General features: G+C 33.9%; 1 protein-coding gene across 1 annotated transcript; it reads left to right on the top strand.

The window, feature by feature from the left end:
* The first annotated feature begins 8936 nt into the window (after nt 1–8936).
* Nucleotides 8937–15497, top strand: LOC100854416 (thylakoidal processing peptidase 1, chloroplastic). Its single transcript, XM_003634359.4, has 6 exons — nt 8937–9636; nt 13815–13877; nt 13972–14040; nt 14453–14539; nt 14927–14994; nt 15210–15497. The coding sequence occupies exons 1-6, from the start codon at nt 9409–9411 to the stop codon at nt 15277–15279; spliced, it is 585 nt and encodes a 194-aa protein (XP_003634407.1). The 5' UTR covers nt 8937–9408; the 3' UTR covers nt 15280–15497.
* The last annotated feature ends 4006 nt before the right edge of the window (nt 15498–19503 follow it).

Here is a 19503-nt window from a genome sequence, read left to right as displayed (position 1 = left end):
TTCTCTCTCTCTCTTTCTTTCACTTTCTCAATTCTCTTATTTGATTCCTTCTTCCATATCATATATCAAAGTAAGATATATTTTATCTCTACTACTTTGATTTGCATTATATTTGTCCTTGTTTTACAACACGTTATCAGCACGAATTGCTCTGAAAGTAATTCTCGTATCTTAAACTTGAAGTTATTTATATAGAATAAAATTTTACATATTTATATTATTGTTGATTTGTTTTGTTACATATTGTTAAAAGTTATAAACAAATTATTTGATTTTGTTTATAATCAAAGTTATACCAATGCTATCAAGTTATTATAATTGATTTTAATAATATTGTTTTGTCATATATATGAAGTTATTTGACAATGTCGAATATCACAAAACTCGAATTTGTGGCACTTGACATTTCGAGAAAGAACTATCTATCTTGGATCCTTGATGCTGAATTACATCTTGATGCAATGAATTTTGGAGTTACGATCAAACAAGGAAATCAAACATCTCTGTAGGATCACGCAAAAGCATTGATTTTCCTTCGCCATCACCTCCATGAAGGTTTAAAAAATGAGTATCTTACGGTAAATGACTCTTTTACTCTATGGAGTAATTTGAAGGAAAGATATGACCACCAGAAAACTGTGATTCTCCCAAAAGCTCGATATGATTGGATGCACCTAAGGTTGCAAGATTTTAAAACTATTAGTGAATACAACTCTGCACTTTTCAAAATCAGCTCTCAATTAAAGCTGTGTGGAGAGAAAATCACAGAGGAAGACATGTTAAAGAAAACTTTTACTACGTTTCATGCCTCGAATATGCTCCTGCAGCAGCAATATCGAGAGCGTAGATTTACAAAATATTCTGAATTAATATCATGTCTTCTTGTTGCTGAACAAAATAATGAGCTTTTGATAATAAATCACCAGTCTCGTCCAACTAGATTTGAACCATTCCTTGAAGTGAATGCAATATCGTCCCAAACTCGTGGACGTGGACGAGGATGAGGACGTGGTCGTGGTCGTGGAAGAAATCCCCGATACCATGGTTCTTATAGTAATAATTCTCAGAAAATGAAAGCCTCATTGCACCACCAGAAGTGGAACAATACTGAGACAATACAAGAAAATGGGAAGAGTTTACAAAATAAACCTCCAAAGAACCATGAGAATAATTGTTATAGATGTGGTATGAAATGGCATTGGTCGCGTACCTGTCGTACGCCCAAACATTTGGTCGACCTTTACCAAGCATCAATAAAAGATAAAGGAAAAAAGATAGAGATGAACTTTACCGATGGTGATGGATTGGACCTAACCTACTATGACATTGATTTCTTTGGAGGTCCCAATGAAAAAACAGACCATTTGATAAATGATGAAAAAATTAACATTGATTGATGTTACTTTATATATAAAATAATATATTATTATGTCTTATATTTACATTTGATTTACTTTGTTATTTACATTATGCCCTGTTTTTTTGTTATATCTGAAATCCATGTGTTATTTGGTCTCAAGATGAATGAGGATGATGTATGTCTCACAGACTGTGCGACCACGCACACAATTCTTCGAGATAAAAGATATTTCCTCAAATTGACATTAATAAAAGCTAATGTAAGTATCATATCTGGTACTACAAACTTAGTTGAAGGCTCTGAAAGAGCAAACATAACGTTGCCAAATGGAACTAGATTCCATATAAATGACGCGTTATATTCTAGCAAATCCAGAAGAAATTTGCTCAGTTTTAAAGATATCCGCAGAAATGGATATCATATTGAAACTATGAATGAAAATAATGTAGAATATCTTTACATTACTTCCATTATATCTGGCGAGAAACTTATAATGGAAAAACTCCCGACTTTCTCCTCTGGGTTGTATCATACAACTATAAAGCCTATTGAATCATATGTTGTCATGAACCAGACGTTCAACGACCCAAAAGTTTTTGTCCTTTGGCATGACAGGCTAGGTCACCCAGGGTCTTCAATGATGAGTCGAATAATCGAACACTCACATGGGCATCCACTAAAGAACCAGAAGATTCTTTCGCCCAATGAATACTCATGTGCTGCCTGCTCACAAGGTAAATTGATAATCAAACCATCTTTTACTAAAGTCATATCTGAGTCACCAATCTTTTTAGAAAGAATACATGAGGACATATGTGGGCCTATCCATCTACCATGTGGACCATTCCGTTAGTTTATGATCTTAATAGATGCTTCTACTAAGTGGTCACATGTTTGTCTCCTTTCTACACGTAATGTAGCCTTTGCTAGACTCCTTGCACAAATAATCAGATTACGAGCACAATTTCCAAATTATCCAATTAAGACAATACGTCTTGATAATGCTGACGAATTTACTTCTCAAACATTCATTGACTATTGCATGTCAGTAGGGATAAATATTGAGCATCCTGTTGCTCATACTTATACCCAGAATGGTTTAGCAGAATCCTTCATCAAACGTCTCCAATTAATAGCTCGACCATTACTAATGAAAACCAAATTACCTACTTCCGCTTGGGGACATGCTATTATGCATGCTGCAGCTTTAGTCCGTATTCGATCTACAACTTACCATGAATACTCCCATTCACAACTTGTGCTTGGAAAACAACCAAATATCTCTCACTTACGAATCTTTGGTTGTGCAGTATATGTACCAATTGCACCTACACAACGCACTAAAATGGGTCCCCAACGAAGACTTGGGGTTTATGTAGGTTTTGATTCTCCATCTATCATAAGATATCTTGAACCTTTGACAGGCGATGTTTTTACAGCCCGCTTTGCGGATTGTCAATTTAATGAGAGTGTTTTCCCATCATTAGGGAGAGAAAAGTCGATTCCTGAAGAACGACGAGAAATTAGTTGAAAGACATCTACTATGACCCATATTGATCCTCATACAAATCAATGTGAATTAGAAGTTCAAAGGATCATTCATTTGCAAAATCTTGCAAATTAATTACCAGATGCATTCATTGATACAAAGAAAGTGACAAAGTCACATATCCCGGTTGCAAATACTCCAACACGGATTGATGTCCCTGTAAGACAATTAACAAATGAATCTAAGATACGTCTTAAGCGTGGTAGACTTGTCGGCTCAAAGGATGTAACTCCCAGGAAGAGGAGAACCCAAGAAAAATTTGGCACTCTAGAAGAGACCATCAAAATGATTGATCAGTTTAAAATTGATAAATCTATAGCCCTAGAAGAGGCACAAATAATGTAGAAAACCCCTGAAGAGGCACATATTGAACAAGAAGCCCTTGAAGAGGCACAGGTACCTAAAAATTGTGAGATCTCAGTAAGTTATGTACAAATGGGAGAAAAATGGGATCGAAATAATATTGTTATTAACAATATTTTTGCTTTCCAAGTGGCCTCTGATATCATAAGAAATAATGAAAATCCTGAACCACGAAATGTGGAAGAATGTCGACATAGAAATGATTGGCCAAAATGGAAAGAAGCTATACAGGCAGAATTAAACTCATTAACAAAACGAGAAGTTTTTGGACTTGTAGTCCAAACACCTGAAGATGTAAAGCCTGTTGGGTACAAATGAGTATTTGTACGAAAGCGCAATGAGAATAATGAGATCATAAGATATAAAGCGCGATTGGTAGCACAAGGTTTCTCGCAGAGACCTGGTATTGACTACGAGGAAACATATTCTCCCGTCATGGACGCAATCACATTTCGTTTCTTAATTAGTTTGGCAGTCTTAGAAGGACTGGATATGCGTCTGATGGATGTTATTACAACATATTTATACGGATCCATGGATAATGATATATACATGAAAATCCTCGAAGGATTTAAATTGCCTGATGCAACACATGTGGTACAATCGCCTTAACGAATACTTGCTAAAAGAAGGATATGTGAATAACCCTATATGCCCATGCATCTTCATTAAGAAATCAGAAACCAGATTTGCAATTATTGCATTGTATGTTGATGACTTAAATCTTGTTGGAACTCTTGAAGAGCTCACAAGAACAACAAATTACTTGAAAAAGGAATTTGAGATGAAAGATCTTGGAAAAACAAAATTTTGTCTCGGCCTGCAGATCGAGTATTTTCCAAATGGAGTTTTAGTACATCAATCAACACACATTAAGAAAGTTTTGAAGCATTTTTATATGGATAAAGCGCATCCTTTAAGTTCTCCAATGGTTGTTCGATCACTTGATGTGAAAAAGGACCCATTTCGTCTTTGCGAAAAGGATGAAGAGTTACTTGGTCTTGAAGTACCATATCTTAGTGCTATTGGTGCACTTATATATCTTGCCAATTGTACACGTCTAGACATTGCTTTTTCTGTCAATTTATTAGCAAGATACAGTTCTGCTCCAACTCGAAGACATTGGAATGGTATCAAACATATATTGCGTTATCTTCGCGGAACTACTGATATGAGTTTATTTTACTCAAGGGAATCAAAGCAACAATTGCTTGGATATGCAGATGCGGGATATCTTTCAGATCCACATAAAGGCAGGTCACAAACAGGGTATGTGTTTAATTGCAATGGTACTGCTATTTCATGGAGATCTGTCAAACAAACAATGGTAGCCACATCATCAAATCATTCAGAAATACTGGCAATTCATGAAGCAAGTCGTGAATGTATATGGCTAAGATCTATGATCCAGCATAATGGGAATCATGTGGACTCTCCTCTATCAAAGGTGACCTGACAACATTATTTGAAAATAATGTTGCATGCATTGCACAAATAACAAGGGGTTATATTAAAGGAGATAGAACTAAACACATTTCACCAAAATTCTTTTATATACATGAACTCCAGAAGAGTGGTGAAATTGATGTGCAACAAATACGCTCAAGTGATAATCTAGCAGATTTATTTACAAAATCATTGCCAACCTCAACATTCAAGAAGTTAATACACAAGATTGAAATGCGTCAACTCAAGGATATCGACATGAGGGAGAGTATGCTTGTAAAAGGGTGTTAGTGTACTGTACTCTTTTTTCCTTCGTCCAGGTTTTGTCTTACTGGTTTTACTGGCAAGGTTTTTAACGAGGTAGTCCTAATATACCAAGAAAAGAATATTGTACTCTTTTTCTTTCGCTAGGTTTTTCCTATAGGGTCTTTTACTAGCAAGGTTTTAATGATGCATATTCTTTTAATATGGTGGTCATCCAAGGGAGAGTGTTGTAAATGAAGAGTAATGAATGACCACATTGATGGTCATTATGAACTCCATTTACTCATCTTTAAGATGAGTAATGGGAGTTCATATTATGAAGCCTATAAAAGGCTTCTTACCCCCCCCCCCCCCCCCATCCCCCCCCCCATGTAAGAGCAACTCGAGAAAAAGAAGAAAGTTCTTCTTCTCATTCTCTATCTCTCTCTTTCTTTCACTTTCTCAATTATCTTCTTTGATTCTTTCTTCCATATTATATATCAAAGTAAGATATATTTTATCTCTACTACTTTGATTTGCATTATATTTGTCCTTATTTTACAACAAAATTAATTTTTTGCCCATTATTCTTCTCTAACGGAGGATGCAACTATTTTGTAAGCACCCAAGAGAAAAGAAAGTGAAAAAAAAATGAATAAATAAATTTGGTTCTAGAAATAAAAATAAAATTTTCTTTTCAAACACTGATCTTTTTTTATTTTTTTATTTTTTGAAAAATAATTTTTAAAGTTAGATTTGGTTCCAATAAAATACTAAGAAAATAAAAGAAAAAGTTAAGAAAAATAATTTTCTAATGTTTTATTTCACTTTGAAAAAGTAGGTAAAAAATCAATATAATTAAAATTAATTAAAATTTATATAATTTAAAATTATTTAATCTTTACATTAAAAAAAAAAAGTGTGTTAGAAAAATTAAACTAATCCAACTTATGGTAATTACCCTAAAGGGAGGTGAATAGGGTGATGGTTTTTTTTTTTTAAAAAAAAAAAAAATTAAACTTTCCAATCCACCATCTTGGACTTTTGGCTCCAAGCACCCTTTACAAACTTCAAGAGATATCTCACTTTTGAATAACCCTTCAAGTAATATCCCACACTTAAGAATCTTTATCTCAAAGATATACCAAGTTATTGAAGGAATGTGGGGATCATCTTCAATGGCATCCCATAAATCAAGATTAGTAGATTGGAAAAACCTAGTCATTTTAGTTTTCCAATAGGAATAATTGGTTCTCGTGAAAAGTGGAGGTCGGGTGGTTGAAAAACTTTCAATGTGAGATGAACTTGATAGATTAGCCATTACTTCTTAGACGATTAAGTCTTAAACAAGAAACCTAGCTTTGATACCAATTGTTAAAAAAATTAGGCTAATTCAATCTATGATAATCACCTTAAAAGGGGGGGTAAATAGGGTGATAGTCTTTTTAAAAAATAAAAATAAATAAACAATGTGAATGCAAGAGACAATTATATGCAAGTATATAAACAAAACAATATAAAAACAATTGCATATAAAGTAAAAGAGTAGGGAAGAGAGAATGCAAACACAAGATTTTATAGTGGTTCGGCGCAACCCGGCTTACATCCACTTTCCTCTAGCTTCAATCTCAAGCTTGAGGTTCCACTAATTCAAGGCTTCCAATTCAAACCTTCAAGTAATACAATTGGATTATGGTTCCAATCCACTCTCTTGGACTTTTGGCTCCAAGCACCCTTTACAAACCTCAAGAGATATCTCACTCTTGAATAACCCCTTAAGTGATACCCCACACTCGAGAATCTTCCTCTCAAAGATATATAAATAATTGATCTCACAAAATCCTAGTACAAAAACTTTAAGTTCAAATGATACAAGAAAATTATGATTGAACGGTGCACTAAAGATATGCAAGTTTTAGAACAATGGTGCACTCAAAACACTTTTCCAAGGCTCAATTATATTCAAGAAATGTTTGGGAAAATTAAGTTATTCAAACAATGAAGATTAGAGCATTTTTATAGAAGAAAAAAAAAAACCAAACTAGCCATTGGGGGTTCGATCGGTCGAGCTAGGGGTTGAACGATTGACTAGTCGTTAGCATTTAATGCTTGGTAGGCGACCGTTGGACCGTTGGACCTCGACCGGACCTCAACCAGTTGAGGTTCAACCTTGATCGGTTGAACAACCGTTCTGAAATAAAGAGAAAGTTTTCTTGCACCCTTGACCAGTTGAGCTAGGGGTCGACCCGAACCTCGACCGGTTGAGCTGACGGTCGACCGATTCTTCATCCAGTTCAACTGATTGAATCGTTTTTGGCTTAACAACAAACTTTTTCAACTTAAAACCTTTTAAACAAGTTTGAAAAAACACTTGACACAAGGTTTTAGTTAAAAATATGAAATCATCCAATTTTAAAAATATTTAAAATAAAATAACTTTTGGATGATTTTGGTGTATAAGTAAAGAATGTAATGCATGGAAATCCTAGTGCACCAACAACCTTATAAAGAGATCTTATGAAGTTTGGGTATTGAAAAACACTTTTCTTTGAGGTGATCTTCTTCTTCGTGATTTCTCTTTGACTTGATTTGTCTTTGTGATTGCCACTTTCGAAATCGTCTTTCTTAATCACATTTGAAACATAATCATTAGTTCTAAACTTTTTTTTGTTATCATCAAAATCGAGATTAACCAAACCTTGGTTTCACAAAGTGAAGTGAATTTAAAATAACTTTTAAAAATAATTTATTGATTTTAAATTTATTTTTTATTTCATTTTAATTTTTCACTTTATTTTATTTTCTTCATATTTTCCCTCAATTTTTCCAAAAATCAAATATAACTTAAAACAAAAATTTTTCCTTCAAAAAATTGTCAATGAACAAAAAAGTACTTAAAATACATTTAAAACTAATTCCAACATTTTTTTTAAATGTTTGGACCACATCAATATATTTTAGGACTTGTGATTTATATGAATCTTGACAAAAAAAAAATTATTATAAAGATAATTAAAAATCCTGGTTATGAATAGTTTAGAAGTGTTTTAAAAGTTAATTTTGAAAAAGTGAAAAATAAATTAAAGAAAAAAAATAATTTCATCCAAACTTGCGATGTTGGATACTAAAAACATATTTGAAATTATTATTTTGAACGCTCTTAGAAATGTTTGAAAGTATAGTTTTTATTACAATTAAGGATGTCTAGTAGTATAATTCTATATAATGTTAACTTCAATAGTATTTTGGTTAGTTCATCAAGAATTATTTTTATTTAAAAAAAAAACTTAATTGAGGTAGATATATACAATTATTGACCTAATTACAACCTCTAATCATCTATCTTGATGCATTTTTATTTTTCTAATGTCAATCCATCAAAATTTAGTTTAAATTTTCTATCAATCGAGGAATCCTTTGAATAAAATTTTTCAACCTAAGGAAATTATGTTTTTCACTATGAATAAAAAAATTAATCAAATAACTTTACAAATTTCGAAGGTTGAAAATGCATATTTTTCTTAATAATGAGAAAAAGGCTGAGATGATTCTTCTTAAATATTAATTGGTATGTATGAATCCATACTTTTAACATTATAATGATAATGATAATTTTTTTCATATGATGATCGAAAAAAATTGTAATTAATTTTGTGATATTTGTACTTAGTTCTAAGCCAAAATAAAAATTTATGTTAATATGATGGAAAGGCGAGATGATTAAACTCGACACCATCCCAAAATTTTAAAATAAAACATATTTTTTTAATTATATATTGAGTTAATTTTATTCATTTCCCCTGATGTTTGAACTAAATTAGTGGATAGATAACTAAGAAGTAATCACAAAAAATGAGAAATGGATTCCCAAATGGACCATCAACACATAGCAGCCCAAAGACTAGTTGGGCCGGGTCTGGCCCAATGTGCGCCTCTACGGCTCTACCAATGGTGTCAGCCAGGTGACGAGGGTGAGTCAACGTCAGCAGCCTTTCAGACAAAATCCTCCGAAAGTAGAAACTTAGCCAGCAAGAAACACCCTAGTCAACAAATCCCCATTACCCCATTTTTTCGTGCTGTTGTTCACTAACAATCTCGATGTTGAACCACGACCACCATGGCAATCCCCATATCCTCGAAATTCAAAACCTCTCATAAACCCCCAAAACTCTCTATATATTATGCCTGTGGTTGTTGTTTCTGTTGCTGATTTGGTTAATCTGGTGTTGATCCTTGTCTTCCCCTCTCTATTCCAGTGTGTTCGACAGCATTCGTCTTCTTCTGACGGTGATTTTCACGATGATCGGTTGTTCAAACTTCTGATCATCGGACTGAAACAGCGTAGTTTTGTTACCACTGTCTTCCACTCTCCCGCTAAATTGGGAGCTTTATACGATCACCGCTTCCGTCGTAGTCGACTGCTAACCCTCCGATTTCCGAGTTTAAAATGAGTTTCTTGAGACCCTCTGTCTTGTACCAGCTCCTGTTCATGCACTCGTGGCTACAGTGGATGCCGTGTCAAAGTTGGGAGTTCCTTCGGTGGCCTGGGTTCGATGGGCTTTTGAGATGCTTAGTGGTGGTGCTTCTGTGGTCAACGTTTACGGAAATTAGCTTCATACGTTCCTCCTCTATGTACCCCACTCTTCATGTCCAAGATCGAGTCCTCATGGAAAGGGTATGTATTTGGTTAGCGTTATTGGTGTTTCATGTGGTCTTTTGATCTTTTAAGTATATGGTGAATTGGATTTGTGATTGCCATGTGTTCTTCAAAATGCCTAGGTGAATGCCATAGTTTTAGGTTTAAACTTTTGATGACGATTTTTGCATTGATTCATCGAAATCGAGACCTCCCAACTCTGGTTGACTTTTGGTAGATGATTGATTGCAGTCACGGAGACGAGGAATTAGTTCTTATTGGTGTGGTTTTTTTTTTATTTTTTTTATTTTTTTTATGTTATCTTCAAATAGGGATACGGGAACATTTTTGGAGTCCTTGTGTTGAATTCTAATTATCTTTGGATTTTTTTTTGAATAATTGTTTTCTCATGAACGAACTCCATGATCACTGAGAAAGTCCTGCTCAACGAATACCCGGTTTCCCCTTCACCAGAACAGCCAAATCTAGATCCAAGGGAGTACTAAGGGAAAGAGGAAGGGATTTTAAATTTTGTTTGTTTTGCCATATAAAATGGGGAAGAAATTGAAATATAATGATATCATATGAAAATCTATGCATGTTTAAATTCTTAATTTGATATGGTGAATAAAACTGGAGAAGTTGGTGAAAGAATTTAAGCTTAAGACTTATTTTTTATTTTTCTCATCCTTAACATTGTCCTTTTTCTCATTCCTTGCCTCGCAATTTACACAATCCAAATGGAGTCTAAAATTATGTTGGCCCAAAACAGCTCTATATATTGTGCCTGTAGTAGTTCTTCTTCCTGTTGTTGTTTGTCCTGGCCTCCTTCTGTGCACTTCTCAAGACTCGCCATTCAACCTTTCTTCTCATTCAGCACCCGGCTGCTATTGAAATAAAATAGTGTATTTCATCAACACTCATAACCTCACTCTCTCTTTATCTGATCTTTTCATCGTATTTGAATTCTATCAGTGCTTCAAACCATTTTATCCCTTGGAAGTCAAAACCAAGCATTTCAATTTTCCTTATTGTTGTTGTTCCTTTTCTCTTGATTCTTCTCCAATCTCTGCAGTTAGTTCATACCTGCATTCAATCATGCTTTCTTGCCCATGATGAGTGCTGTCCAAGAGTTGGAAGTTCTTGCTATGGACTAATTATTTTTTGAGATTTTTGATGAAACTGGCTTTAAAGTCAAGGTATATAGAAATTGGATTTGTAGTGTCCATGTCTATGCACCCTACTCTTCTTTTCGGTGATGAAATCGTTGTGGAAAAGGTAAAAGTTAAGCATTTGTTTTTTCTGATCTGAGTTCATGTTATGGTGTGTCAATGATGTTGCAAGTAGTTTTTTTTCCAAAAAAAGGTTAATTGGGTTCATGATTGGTTGTGTTCTTGGAAGGACTTAGGCATGCAATAGTATTGAAGATCATACGTTTAGCTTTATAAATTTGATGAAAAGTTTTCATTGATTTACCAAATTGCTAAACCAGTAACTTGTTTGACTTGTAGTTTAATCATATAATGATTGCAATCATGAAGTCTACATACCCATTAAATGGTGATTAGATTTCTGTAGTCTTCATATTGAATTACAAATTTTTATTGGGATTCTTGATTTCATTTATTGTTGATTAGTTTTTTTCTTATAAATATCTTTGAGTTTTTCACATCTTTTCTTGTGGGTGGGTATCTAGTCGTAGAAGTTTTTCACATTTCTGGGAAATGTGAGGTGGCTAATCAAAGGCTTCCAACTCAGTGTCTATATCTCTTTCTGATTTCGAAGTCTATGGACTCCCCTATTTCTTCAATTCTTGACCTTTAATCATCCTCTATCCTTGGCTTTGAACTTTTGCCATAACTTGACAGATTTGGAAATTGATGTGTTATCTGTGCTTATGTCTTCCAAGTGGATTATAGCATGAAATCACTCCAAATCATTGTATGTTTCTGTCATGGAGAGTGAAACCTGTTTGCTTAACTTCTGAGAGTGATATCTAGTATGTATCACGTGTGGTTCAAGGGGACAAGGAATGATGCTTGTGCATTTCTTTTTCAGTTTTGCCCAACCTCAACTTTTTATTTTCAATCACTTAGATTTTTGTTTCAACATACTCTTGTGATTTTGGATATATTTCATTTGTTTCTTTTATCGTCTTTTATTGGAACAAGTTCCTTTCTTTGGGAGTTAAAACTCCCATATTCTAAACTAAATGACCCTTAAGGCTGGCATGTGAATGGACTTATTTCCTTGTAAGTTGTAAGAGAATACCCTAAGCTGTGAGATCTCTATCTCTCTCCCTCACTCTAGAGAACATGTGCATACGACAAAAAGGAAATGACTGCACCGACTTGTGGGCATTCTACTTTTGCTCCTTTCTTTCTAACAAACTTACACATACCTGGAAAAAGAAGTGACTAGAAGGACCTGTAAGGACCTGTAAGCACTTCCTTCTGGAGCTGGTAAATTTATGATGTCTTCTCTTCTCCTTCATCATTGTTTGAGTCATTAGTTTCCATATATCTTCTGGGAGTCAATTGTTCTAATTATATTTTCTTCATCATTATGTCATTGATGAGTTATTTGGCAACTTGTACAGCTAGTTTGTACAAATTAAATTGTTATTCGTGAGACTTAACCCATTACTATCCTATTGGAATTGATATTTTGACTAAAAAGGGAAAAAAATTACTCTCATTATTCTCTTTCATATTTTAGTGCACTCTCTTTCAAGTTGGAAATCATTAAATGGTTTTAGTTGTTCTGTTTTTGCAATTACATAATAGAAATGAAGTTATTGGGCAAGTTAGACCGCTGATTGTTGAAGTCTGTGCCACATCATTGATGATTTTGTGAGGGGATAAAATCAATCCAACTGATTGTTGCTCTTGGATGCCTCTGCAAATAGGAAGTTAATAATTTCCCTCATTTTCTCATGTCTCTGGAATATGGCTACAAATCATGAGGCTGCATTTTCTAGCGATCTGTTCTGTGTTTGATTTGTAGTCCTGTAGATACTTATCAAACTGTTTTCCCTTGTGGGAATACTTAGAAGTGGCTTGAGTGAAGACAATATATATATGTTTGATGAACTTGTGGAGAGTGACTATTGAGCCATTTCTAAAGATGTTGCTCTTTCGGTTCTTTTTATCAAACGGTCTATTATTTCCACTTTTCCATCTCTCTCTCTCTCTCTCTCTCTCTCTTCCTCCTCCCCAACCCATCCTTCCTCCCTCTCAATTTATTTATTTTTTCTCTTTGGTATATTTTTTATTATTTTGTCCTCTATTTTTGTTCATTCTCTTGCCTTTGTTGTTCCAACTTCTCATGCTTTTTGCCCTCCACTATATCATTATATTCTTTTTTACTCCCTCACTCTCCTCCTCTACCCCTCCCTCAATCCTGTTTAATTTAGTATATTGATCTTTTTTGAGCATCTTCTTTCCATTTGGTGTTGTATTCATTTTTTCACCTTTGGGGTCACAACAACTTGTGCTTTTGTGCCCCTCTATATCATTATTATTATATTTTCAGAAAACTGGTTTAGAACTTATTTTCTTAAAAACCTACATGAGCTAAAAACCTACACCATACTTCTTCTCCACAAGTTCTGAAAGAACCAACCTGGGAAAGAAGGAAATGTTGGATTATGAATTTATGACAGCTAAGTTTAAGAATAACAAGAATAAATAATGTGGAAGAAAAGTGCAAGAGGAACTACTGTTATTACTTCAATGGATGTGTCCTTCTATTAGAAATTGGACAAATATCTGAATTCTGAAATACTGGTGGTAAATATTAAAACATCTGACTTCTTGGAAGCATCCCAGTAGTCTGAGAAGAAATTTACAGGCACTGCCATTTGATCTAGAAGCATGACTTGTGAATTACACAAGCATGGGCCACTTCAAAAAATTTTATGTTCTTAATCAGTCTAGATATCAATCAATATTCAGTTTTCTCAGAAAGCCGCTGGAAGATGGATTTTTCAGCTGTTTGCTCTATCTGGAGGTTTGTGAACTTTGAAATTCAGAACATATACTGGTTGCCAATGGTTGTGCTGCCAGCTCTCTAAGTGTATTGGCATTAAAAATTGATTGGTAGTATCTTGTATTAGATTATGCGCTTCTAATTTTAAGATCATGCTTGTGATAATTGTCATGGTTATTGCCATTTGGTTCCTTAACACTAAGGATGCTTTCTTCCAACCTCTCCAGGTGTCATATTATTTCAGACGTCCTGCTATTCATGAAATTGTAACTTTCAGAGCTCCAGTACGGGTTTGTCCACATTGCAGAAAACTTGACTGCATATCTGCACTTCACTCCACTCAAGTCTTTCATTGAAATTTGTTATGTTCTTGGTTGTCCACAGCTACCAGGACACAGTGAAGATGAAATCTTTATTAAGAGGGTTGTTGCAAGAGCAGGAGACTTGGTTGAGGTATGATGGTTTCTTAACTTGCAATCCTGTCCTTATTATTACATTTATTACTTTCTCTCTCCCAAGAAGCTGACAAAACCTTTTCTCTACTTCACTTTGATTGTTATTTTTTTTTTCTCTGGTGCAACTCTTTTACATAACTGTCTTTATGTGTTATGGAGCTTGTGGTTAGAATTGACAAATGAGAGGTGCTCTTGCAATCATCTTTTCGGTATCTGTCTCATTGGAGATTTCTGCTAACCCCCCTCCTGTCAACTAGATCATGTGTAGCCTGCCATTTATAAATGATATGGCATTGAGCCTAGTTCACTTGAGAATTGAACTTTGTACTACATAACAATCCAATGTATCTATGGGACCTGTAACAATTGGAGGTGCTTTCCATAAATTGTTTTCTTCTGGTTTTGTACAGGTTCGGGATGGGTCCCTTTATGTCAATGGGGATGTCCAGACTGAAGATTTTATCTTAGAGCAGCCAAATTACATATTGGACTTAACCGTGAGCTCCCCATCTGTCCCTTTTTATATTTCAATTGGACTACACTATTGTGCCAGCAAAGTGTGTTCTTGAACAACATTACGGGGTTCGAACTGCCAAGGGCAAATGATTTGTAAAAAGCCAGTTAAATTCTCCATGCAATCTGTTCACCTTGTCACTGGATAAGGTATAAAGGGTGTGGACATGAAGAAGCCTGGCTGACTCCATGTTGTTGACATCTGAAAGCTTCACGATTCCCATTTGTTTGCATTTGGGATCATCATGAGCCTCAGACGGTACACCATATGCTCGGTCTGCTCCCTCCATTCTTCTCAACTCTCTCTTGGAGGCTGCAATCCAGAACTGTTGCTGCTTTATGCAAAATTTCACCTTGCTTTGTGTTTGCAGTATGTTCCTAAAGATCATGTTTTTGTGTTGGGTGACAACCGCAATAACAGCTCTGACTCTCATGAATGGTTAGTATTCTCACCTCCCACAATTCATCATTTTTTTGAACGACTCATCTCATTTGATCATCCATGGAAAATTCCCCTAACAGAGGGGCCTTATTTCCCTTAAAAAACTGCCTGTGATGTACAATATCCTTTTTACCCATAATCAAATGCTTCCTCTACAAGCTCTATTAACTTGATATTTGAGAAAACTAACTTTGCCCTTCTTTGATCAACAGGGGACCCCTTCCTATCAAAAACATAATTGGAAGATTTGTCACACATGTATACAGACTTACGTACAATTAACCCATTGGCACCAGGGCATGGGCTAGAAGTTCCAAAATTCTCTTACTCTCCATGTAACATCAGAAGGGGACGGTTTAAAAGGAATTCCCTAATGTTGTGCTATCCCAAATCCATGACTGTTATTCATTCATTGAATGTATTCATCAGATGTTTCTTCAATGTTTCATAGTGTACAAAGTTGCTTCCGATAATTTGATGGTACACATAGTTTCTGTTAACTCCTGCATCTCCTTTCCAAGATGGTTTGTGCCATGAATCTCTTGTTCCCAAAGTTCTTGGCTATAACAGAGGTTCTAGACCTTGGTTTTTTTAACCCAACAAACAGATACAATGGAGAGAAAAAGCTAGTGATCTCTGGTTCATTCTGCAATGTGGCAGGTTTCAGGGGTCAAACGATAACCCTTTTTCCCCTTATGCCAAATCTCGATACCAGGCATGCCCATGTGTATAAATCTAAGAAAGGTATACCAATCGGTTAGGTGGTGAAGATCTTTCTCTGGAGTTGGGCTTATCCTTGCAAAGTTAGAAGCCTAAAAGCGTGTGGGATTGTACTGGCAGATCTCCTTTGTACATCATCACATGATGAAATCTCCTTTTCCTTTCTAGTCAAAAGTTGGTTTTCTTTCTTCCTACTTATCAAGTACCCGCATGCTTGCAATGCCTTTAAAAATATCATCTTTGTAATGTTCCCTAAATCTTCTGGAAAATGGATTTATGAACTCCTGTCATTTTCTTATCAGATTTTTGCTATTAAACTAAGTCCAGTTGTAAGAGCGGTTAAAGAAAGTGATCAGAGTTGCATGGATATTTTAGGAATAATTATAATCTAATTGTGTGATGGTTTATGAGTACGACTGGAATTTACCAAGTTGCAAAACATTACCACATGCTTTGGCTTTGCATGTGAAATGTGCGACACACTGACGAAGTTAGTGTGACAATGATATGAAACAGACATACTCGGTCCAGGGCCATTCGCCGCGTGAGCAGGTGAGTCAACAAACGAGTCACCCCAGGCGAGACGACCAATGGCAGTTTAGTAAATCGTCAACTACACGTGCCCAAAATTTCAAAACTGGGCTCAACCAGTGGGTATAAAAAACAATAAATACAAAGAAAGAGTCGCCATCAGTGGGCTGGGATGCGGAAAAAAGGAGCCCAATAATAGACGGCCAGAGTTGACTGCCGAACCCATTAAAGGACAAAAGCCCAATGGTCTCGAGTGGGTCCCTAATTCCCCCACCCCATGTTCGTTGACTGTCTTGCTACCGTCTAATGAGGACGAAGGCTTGGGCGGCTGTGATGGCGAGTATTCAATTCTCATACGCGTATACTATTCACTGTAATGTAGCGTTATTAAGTTATTAACTTATTGTTACCTAGTGTTTGCCTTTCTATTTATAGGATTTTGTTTTTAATTCTATTTTTCTATACTACTTTTCCTTTTTTTTTCTTTCTATTAATAGTATTTTATTTTCAATTCTATTTTCTATACCAATATTGATTTTCTTTCTAGTTTTTATTATTCAAAAAAATATATATTCTTCTTTAGTTTTGATATTTAAAAAAAAAAATAAAAATAATAAACCTGCCTACATCCATAAAGAGGTCAAAAAATTTATTTCATACACAATTCAAAAAATTGAAAATTTTCACTATTAAAGAAAATTTTAGGAAAATAATCTTTGTTGAGGAAGATCAATGGGGTCAAAGTAAAACATATTTTGAATTTAATAAAGAAAACATTCATATTTCAAAGTCTACTTATATTTTTAATTGTGGTACGAGTCATAAAATTTTAAATAATAATAAAATACCATGTCTTGAGACTTTATTACATCTTTATGAAAATATATCTTTAATTTCCTACCTAATATATATATAATTATCTTATATATAATATAAAATAAAAATAAAATAATATAGGCTTAAATCAAAGATTGATTTTTTCTATTGTTGAATTTTGTAAAATGGAGATTTGGGATTCGTTTCATAACGAAAATAGTTTTTTTTTTTTAAAAAACAAAAAATAAAAAAAATACATTTGACAATCAAAACATGTTATTAAAAATCATCTTTTAGTTATTTTCTTTTATTTTTATTTGTTTTTTAATGACTATTTAAAAAAATAATTATATAAACATATAGAATGATTAAAAACAAAACATTAGATATAAAAATTATTTTAAAAACATATTTAAACATATGCTAAAAATATTTTAAGTTTTCAAACATATTTTTGTTTTACAAAACATTAAAAAATAATTTTAAAAAATTGTTCTAAAAAATGAGCAACCAAACATGCCTTTGGTATCTTTAGACCTTAATGTTCTTTTGGGTTTTAAATATTTTTATTGTTGACTCTTTCTTTTAAATCAACAATATAAAAATCATCATTCAAGAAAAAAAAAATCCATTATTGAAAAGAAATCCCAACAATGAACAATGAACAAACTCTAAGAAGAATTAATTAAGACACCAATTTATTAAAGCTTCAAAGTGAAGTTTCTCCCCCCCTATTTTTGGTTATCAACATATCACCACACTTATTTTTCATCCACTTTTGTAAGAGGATGAGAATATGCCTACACAAGTTTATGGAAAAAGTATTGATGCTTTAAGAATATTTTATGAAATTTTATTTACAAGAAAAATGAGTTTCTTTTATATATATATATATATATATATATATATATATATATATAGAAAAAGAAAAAAAGATCATCTTATTTTTATTGTAATATTTTTAAATAGTGATTCTTCTTCATCCTAGGAATGGTCCAAAAACTTGTACCCATCTCCTAGTTGCTAACTCCAAGTTGTCCTTCATAAAGCAATTACTTGTGGTACCATCTCCATTATCATCTATAATTTCAAGCAATATTTTTCCATATGCTTCCATATCCTAGAAATGGGTATAAAAGACAAGGTATTTTCAGTTCTGATAAGCCCCACTAGAATAAATTTGATGAACTTGTGAGGTAGAGATGATGTGAGCTTTAATTATTGAAGACACTTATTGCCACACAGTCAACATCCTTCATGCTTGAATTTCTCAAAGTTCTTCATACCTTTGAAGAAATTTGGTCTTGACAAATTCAAATATTTTGAAAATAATAAATTTTTTTGACTAATTTAAGTCTCATAGGGAGGGGAATATTCCAAGGTGTACACCCCATTGTACTCAATTGAACCAAAACAAAAGGGGCTTTGAAAACAGGGGATGAGACAATTATTTTTCTCCTCTACAAATGATTTAAAATGAACAAAATTTCAAAGGAAGTTAGAAGGTTGCATTCAAGGGCTTGACAATAGAAATTCTCCAACAATAATTGCAGTATTCAATGGGAGTGGTTCCACATTTTAGTCAAAACACATGACATTACCCCATCACTGCCGTTCACACTAGGGCAGATGGTACCAATTTTGTTGCCCAATAAATGTATGTCGCATTCAATAATGAACTTCCATATGCATTTATGGTGGAACTTTCATGATTTTTGAAGGAGGGCCGAGACAAGGAAAGAAGATATGCATTGGAAGCCAAGCCCCATCTCATACTTAAATCCTAGCTAGAGCCAAATTTTAACAAGTAAGGAATTTATAAATGGGTGTCATTTTCTCTAATTTCAAAGGACCATTATAATAAAGCTGCCCACCCAAAGCTTCTTATCCTGGATTCTAATTCACATGCCCTCATTCGAATTCGGCGACCAGTCGCAACTTCACATCGAATTTGAAAAACATTATTCTGGGTTGGGGATGTTGAAGGTTGAAGAAGATAAAGCCAATTGAAAAAAGTACTGGCAATATGGAGATATTTTTCACCACCTAATGCCCTTTTTAAACTTTAAGACCAAGATCAGTCCCTATCCACAAAAGAAAAGAAAAGAAAAAAAAAAACCCAGGATGTAAAGGTTCATCTTAACTTAGGCTTCTTTTTGTCTCTGTTTTTTTTTTTTTTTTTTTTTGGTAGTAAGTACAAAATGAATCTTTTTCTCTTAACAAATACTTAAAGAATATACTCAGGGGAGTTGAAAGAAAAATTAAAAAAAATGAAAATATTATCTAGGGCCGAGAACAGTTTTCTCTCATTCAAAAATAGGAAAACACGTGTAATGATTAAAAACTGTTTTCAACGAGTGTTTTTAGACAATATCTCCTTTTTATGATTGTTTAAAAAAATAATTATATAAAATATGTAAAATGATTAAAAATAAAGTA

This window comes from Vitis vinifera, chromosome 18, assembly GCF_030704535.1.
Source record: "Vitis vinifera cultivar Pinot Noir 40024 chromosome 18, ASM3070453v1".
NCBI lineage: Eukaryota > Viridiplantae > Streptophyta > Magnoliopsida > Vitales > Vitaceae > Vitis > Vitis vinifera.
This window is presented reverse-complemented; position numbering and strand designations above follow the sequence as displayed.